This window comes from Trachymyrmex cornetzi, unplaced genomic scaffold (assembly GCF_001594075.2).
Source record: "Trachymyrmex cornetzi isolate Tcor2-1 unplaced genomic scaffold, Tcor1.1 scaffold1231, whole genome shotgun sequence".
Taxonomy (NCBI): domain Eukaryota; kingdom Metazoa; phylum Arthropoda; class Insecta; order Hymenoptera; family Formicidae; genus Trachymyrmex; species Trachymyrmex cornetzi.
Genome location: NW_017295797.1, coordinates 51721 through 59548, shown reverse-complemented (window position 1 = coordinate 59548; position 7828 = coordinate 51721). Strand labels below are relative to the sequence as shown.

The 7828-nt window shown below is 29.3% G+C and overlaps 1 protein-coding gene across 1 annotated transcript; it reads left to right on the top strand.

The window, feature by feature from the left end:
* The first annotated feature begins 2863 nt into the window (after positions 1–2863).
* Positions 2864–5545, top strand: LOC108770289 (myb-like protein D). Its single transcript, XM_018521792.1, has 6 exons — positions 2864–3257; positions 3774–3916; positions 4394–4544; positions 4723–4884; positions 5086–5133; positions 5319–5545. Exons 1-6 carry the CDS (start codon positions 2864–2866, stop codon positions 5543–5545), a joined length of 1125 nt encoding a protein of 374 aa, XP_018377294.1.
* The last annotated feature ends 2283 nt before the right edge of the window (positions 5546–7828 follow it).

Sequence of the window (7828 nt, the reverse complement as noted above, 5' to 3'; positions counted from 1 at the left end):
CAATGACTTTGATGGTCCATAACTCGGACCCCAGTGGGCGGATTGTGGACCACAACCAGTGTTTCGTAAAGGGCTTGAAACCAGCTTTCTCATCCCATGGTGAAAAACTAGGGGTTCCATTTAAAAAAACCATCGTGACCCCTGAATGACCTTCAAAATGACCTTCCAAGGATTTTTCAAGGTCAGTACCATACTTCCCCCGTGTAACCCTAAACTTTTCATACGAAACATTTTTCTCTATCCCTACTAGTTTTCGAGATATTTGACTGGATCACTTCAGATGGTCCACCCTGTATAAGTAAATGTTAAGTTTAGTTCCCCCACGTTCAACAATAATGAAATTAGGCTTATTCGATGTGTTTATACATAAAACAAATCTGGCAGTAAAAATTCTCGCTCTGTCCCGGGAAACGATATTAATCGTTATAATTGTTAGGTTAAAAAATCTGTCATTCATTGCGATAAGTAATAATAACAGTTATTTTTAATAATATTCTACGATAATTTTAAAAGAACAATATTAATGATATTGTATGACATATAACATCAAATATTCAATTTTAGTAAGGCGAAAGATTTTACACTTTCCGTAGGGGCCTGATATATTCACGTACGATCGATTTTTAGCATATAAAACTCAGTTTTTAGTAAGGAGAAAAAATTTACATCTTGCGTAGGGGCCCGTTATATTTATGTACGATTCATCAGTTGTTAGTATGGTGAATGGTTTTACATCTTGTATAATGGCCTGCTGCATATTCATGTACAGGCCATTGTTAGTACATAAGATTCATCAGTTTTTAGTAAGACAAACAATTTTTCATATACCTAGTTTTACAATTTATACAAAATGTAAAATCTTTCGACTTACTAAAAACTGATGAGTATTAAGATAGAATCACACGATTCTCGATTTCATGAATGACAAGCATGCATGCATGCATGCACACATGCCTGCTTGGTGCCATGCTTGGTTTGATGCATACATCAGTCTGACGTTTGACAAATAACTATGAAATTAGCAATTATTTTTTTTGATTGGTGCATGCAAAGAAATAACCTATGAAGTAATCTATAATAAATATAAAAATCATGTATATGCACAATGCAGCGCACAATACATGAATGAATTCTAGCATACATCAGAGCAGGCATGACTGTATGCATGCTATCATTCAAGAAATCGAGCATCATGTAATTCCATCTTTATACACTAACAATTCTTACATGAATATAGCATGCCACTACGCAAAGTTTAAATTCTTTCGCCTAACTAAAAACTAATAGGTCCAATATACTAAAAATGAATCAAACATGCATGTAGCAAGCTTACATAAGGCGCATCTTCCGGGTAGAAAATAAACATATAGTAATATTACATAAAATAAAACATTTATGTTACAATTACATTAAGAAGTACCCGATAGTTAAAATTTGTATTTATTTTGTAATATGGTATTTTTTGTAAAATATTCCTTGCGTAGGGGTCTGCATTAAATATGCAAATGTGAACGTAGCATGGCTGACATCCATTCATATCGCTGGAAATGACAGATTTCTTAACTTAACAAAGGGTAACGACTAATACCTCTCTTTGCGGATCAGAACAACTACCAGATTCGTTCGTTCGTAAAAATTCGCCGAATAAGCCTAATTTCATCAAAATTGAACGTGGAGGCGCAAAACTCAACATTTAATAATGTACATTTTATGTATATTGATTACTTTGGGGTATTTTATATGTATATTATTAATGTTTAGTTTCCCTTACGTTCAATCTTGATGAAATTAGTCTTATTTGAAGTGTTTCCACATAAAACAAACAAGTCTGGCAGTTAAAAGTCTTGCTCTGGACCGAATAACGAGATTAATCGTTACAGTTTTTAATTTAGAAAATTCATCATTCTGCTATAATTGATATTAACAGTTATTGTTGTAATATTCTACGGATTTTAAAGAAATAATTCTAAGAATATTATATGACATGAACATTATCATCACACAGCAGAATATTTATTTTTAGTAAGAGTAATAGGCCTTCTACAATAAGCCATTAGTCATAAATCAGAAGTCAGAAACTAAAAATTGACAACTGTGATCAATTTTTAGCTTCTGACTTCTGATTTATGACTAATATTGAAAAAAATGCATGTAATTTTATATGGAAATTACATGTTTATGACTGGAAAATTATTTAAATTACATTAATATGATTGGCAATTTACTGGAAATTGTAACTTTCCAATCAAAATTTTCTTGCCGTCGCAGGCCACTTCTCCTGGGTCATCTCTAATTCTCAGATAGGGTCCTGTTGACGCACATCCGCTCACATCGGCCGGTGCCTTTAGTAATTTTTCTCTATTTTCCTAATGAGAATTTTATTTTAAATTGATCAGTTAATGATATGCGTTATCGGAATCCTCTCAATCTCCAATACACGTTCTAAACGTAGCAACAACTAAAATTTGAGAGCTCTGATGCAGGCGCGTCATTCTTGAAAAGTATCGCACACGAAAATACCGGGAAACCTATAATATTTGTTACTTATGTCATAGTAATTTTTTACATTTTTATATACGACATTTTTAAAGAATGTGGCCCCAAGAAAGATAAATAACTTTTGCGTAATCACTGCGCGTTTAAAGTCGCTGGATTTATGAAAAAAGTGCTCTTTACACTGGCACCTATATTTCAATATAAACTTTTCTTTTAGTATACATCTAAGAAAAACTGCATTTAATTTATTTTATATGTGATATTAACATACAATACAATTAATGAGTTAATATATGTATTTATTAATTATGTATATAGTAAAATTTTATTTTTGATAGAATTCGGAAGTATTACAACAGTAGAACAAATGGAAAATGAGTTGAATAGAAAACAAATTATTGAAAATATCGAAAATATAAAAGGTGATAATGATCCTGATAGAGACTATGAACCATCGGAAGATTCAGCTACTAATACTGATTATGAAAGCAACGAACTTATAAATGAAAATGAAGTGAATACATCCAATTGGTTAAATATATCGACTAATCTTAATTTATCATCAACTGCAAATGCAGCGGGTAAATCAGGATGTGATAATGCACATCTTACGGTTAAAAACTCTTCTAGTGGAATAAAGAAACATTATTGTCTGTATTGTAAATTACCACAATCAAAAATTGCAAGACATTTAGAAAATGTACATTCAACTGAAGAAGATGTTATGAAATTCGTCACATTACCAAAAGGATGCCTTGAATGTAAAAGAATAATTGAAACAATACGCCGAAAAGGAGAATTTGTATTTAATACAAATAAAATATTAAATGATGGTACATTGCTAGACGACCAAACGTTAGATTTAACAAGAAAGCTACTGAATATGAAATATGTGTTAAATGCTATGGTTATTTTTCTAAAAATACTTTACAAAATCATATTCGTAAATGTATAAATATGAGACAGTCTAGAAATCGAATAGTAACAGTCCTCGGACGGACGATTCGCGGAAGAATTCATGAAGTAGCTTCTCAAACTCTAAAAAAAGTGATTTTTCCAGTATTAAGAGAAGACACGTCTTATAAGATATGACAAATTAATTATTCAATATGGTAACAAACTTTGTATGAAATATAAGCTGCAACATCAACATGACATGGTGCGGAATCGATTACGAACACTTGGACGATTTCTAAAAGCATTACGAGAAATAAATAACGAAGTTACAGATTTTGCTTCATTGTATGAACCGAAATATTATGATGATTGTATTAAAGCGGTTTATAAAGTAGCTCGATATGATGAAGAAACTCAGATGTTTGGTGCCGTTTATACAGCATTTCAATTAGGTACATTATTAAAAGAAGTTGGCGAATTATGGCGGTCACAATGTATTAAAAATCATGATCCTAATAAAAAGGTACTAGTTGAAGACTTTCTTTCACTTCGTAAAGAAGATTTTGGTCATTCAGTTAATAAAACAATAATTGAAACAAGAACACATTTTAGACGACAAAAAGTGAAGATAGCTCCCGGTTTAAGCGACATAAAAAAGCTTTACGATTATGTTAATAATGAGAGACGTGAGAAATATAATCTTTTGAAAAAATAATTTTCTTATGATACGTGGTTGTCTTTGGGTGAATGTATATTAACTTCTCTGCAAATATATAACAGGAACCGTGCAGGTGAAACACAAAGGATATTATTAGAGGACTTTTATACTTATGAAGGTTTAAACGAGCAAACTGATCCCGATCTCTTTAAGTCTCTTTCAAATTCAGCAAAAGAAATCGCATTTAAATATGTGCGATTTCAAATTAGAGGAAAACTAGGTCGAACTGTTTCTGTCTTACTACATTTTGATCTTTTAAATTGTATAAATTTATTCATACAGTACCGAGCTCAAGCTAAAATACACCCAAACAACCCGTATCTCTTTGGTATAGTAGGTTTCCATAAGCAAAGACATAAATACTTAAGAGCGTGTGATCTCATGCGAAAATTTGCTAATGAGTGTAATGCTGATAATCCTGAAAGACTGCGAGGTACCCTTCTTAGAAAACAAATAGCAACTAATTGCCATAAATTAAAATTAACAGAACAGGAAGTGTCCGAATTAGCGGATTTTATGGGACACAAAAAAGATACATAAACAATACTATAGATTACCTCGAAAAGAAACTGATATTCTCGTTATCAGTAAATATCTAGATGCTGCAATAGGTACAAGTGATGATTCTGAAAATGATAGTGATAATAGTAATGATGAAGATGGTAATGTTTTTGATGATAAAAATAATAGTAACGATAATAATAATAATAGTAGTATTAACTTGAATAGTACTATTACCGATGATTTCATTAATGATGGTAATAGCATGCAAGGTATAAAACAGCAATTATTATCACTGCGTTATAATTCTTAAACTTTATATTATACAAAAAAAAAGAAAGTTACTTTATGTAAACGTAATTAAAAATGTTATATTATCTATAGAATATAATTTTTTTATTTCTATGTTTATCTACCTTTATCTATTTACATTTTATTTAAGTTATATTCAAATGTTGTCTGTTTATTTACAGATAATAGTTCAAAAAGAAAAAGAATAACAAATCCAAACACAAATACTAGTAAGTACAGTATTTTTACATGGTCAGGCTCGAAATCACTTAATAGTAGCTTATTTAAATTTTAAATACATGTTCCTATTTATACACTTCATAATTTCAAGTTATGCACTCGTGTAAAGTAATAATTTAAATCAATTGTAAATCTTTATATTTATTTACAAAATTTTTTGTCTGTTTAATTACAGAAAGCAAAATGCAATCAAGGTGTAAACGTATACGTTGGAATAATGAGGAAAAACAGATAGTACTAAAAATATTTGACACGTATTTAAATACTTATAAATGCCCTACAAATAAAGAAATTGCAGCTCTAATAAACGCTAATTCCTGTTTACAAACGCGAACTGTGAACCAAGTAAAAGCTTGGTTTAACAATCAACAGAGGAGTATACGTAATAACTCTCAAGCATAATGCTTTATATCATTACTGAAACTTTAATATATTCACTTTTACAAATTTCATTTTCTTTTTTTGTTTCAATAAAAATTAAAAAGTAAGAACGATTAAAATATCAATATTACACATTTTAAAATACTCAGTATTAAAATACTCGATATCATAAATTTGGTTATGTTTAAAGTAATTAAAAATGTATTTTTATAATCTATGTTAAAAAAGTATATATATGTTATACAAATTTGATCAATATTTTATTGTAACGCATAATTATTGAAAGACTAATTTGTTTAACACGAAAGATAAGAACATGAAGAAATGAAGTATACGATGATATAAAACTGATAACTTTTTTATTCAATTACTTTATTCAACAAGAATACTTATCGACCGTAGATCAATACCAACGATACAATAATTAAACGGCTTCATCCACGTACACAAGCTGAATTTAGTGCAGGATCATACAATAATCCATATTTATTATAATCTATAATACAACCAAACGTTTCGGTCTGTCATCAGACCATTCTCAATAGTGTTACATACAATTCAATAAAAATTTTGCAATAAATTTGAATTTTTACAGACCACAATCACTCAAGATGTCATTATACATATCGCTGTCAACAATAATTAAGATGTAATTTTCAAAGTATCATGATTTTCGTCAACTGCATAAACCATGGAAAACATAATATGTCATATCGGTTAAAATGATTTTCATCCTCAGCTTCACATGACAAGTATGCTCTAACCATTAAAAAATTGTTATTCTAAATTACGTTTTTATATTCTATTTTAAATTAATCATTATACAACTATTTACATTATAGATGTGATTAACAGTTATATAATTCTTAGTAATAATCTTTTTTCATCATAATAACCCGACGCACCATTACCTGATATTGACAATATAATAATTTATTTTCATCAATTTGAATAACTAAATTTATAAATTCAAAAAACTTTGCAATACCTGCGTAGAATCATTACAATGTATCACTAAATATACTACACAATTTATCAAAGACATTTTTTCAACGCTAATAACAGTTATTATAAAGAATGCTAAGACGAGCTGCAAGATATATGTTTTCCATGGTTTATGCAGTTGACGAAAATCATGATACTTCGAAAATTACATCTTAATTATTGTTGACAGCGATATGTATAATGACATCTTGAGTGATTGTGGTCTGTAAAAATTCAAATTTATTGCGAAATTTTTATTGAATTGTATGTAACACTATTGAGAATGGTCTGATGACAGACCGAAACGTTTGGTTGTATTATAAATTATAATAAATATGGATTATTGTATGATCCTGCACTAAATTCAGCTTGTGTACGTGGATAAAGCCGTTTAATTATTGTGTTGTTACTTTATTCAAACCCGAAATCTGTAATTACTAATTAAATAACGACTCTGAGAATATATGCATTTATAATCAAGATAATTTAAAACATGTCAGTAAAAGCTAATGAACAATCTATACCCATTATTATATCTACCACCGACGAGATACTATTAAAGATCGATATTCTTATGGGAGTTAGAATGTCTGTAAAATTTAAGTGATTAAGAGTAAGAAACTGATAATATAGTACTAATTTTATGATTTATTAGTTTCATAGACATGTATCTATATTTAGAACTCAATAATAATCGAATTTTAATTAAAACTGTAATTTTAATATTATCGTCCGAGTTTGATCAATAGAGATGGTAACTGTATAGAAAAAATCAATGTGTGTATCAATGCCAATCGAGTCTAAACACTAGGTGTAATTGTGTGTCAAATTCTTTATTGTATTAAAATATATACGTTTCGATCCTTGTATCGGATCCTTATCAATATTTCTTAGTTACTACGTTACATCAATGTGCTCCCTAGAACAATGATATAATGTTAGTATGTGTGAAAATCATGCTACTCTTCTGCAAATTTGCATGTTGACGATAGACATGAAGAGTAGCATGATTTTCACACATACTAACATTATATCATTGTTCTAGGGAGCACATTGATGTAACGTAGTAACTAAGAAATATTGATAAGGATCCGATACAAGGATCGAAACGTATATATTTTAATACAATAAAGAATTTGATACACAATTACACTTAGTGTTTAGACTCGATTGGCACTGATACACACATTGATTTATTCATACGAGTCAATAATCAAAGAATTTTCATATTGTATAGAAAAATTGAAATTTTGCAGTAATATAAATATTATAGCATACAAGTATGCATACTTATTTTTGGAGCATTTATATAATAAAAAA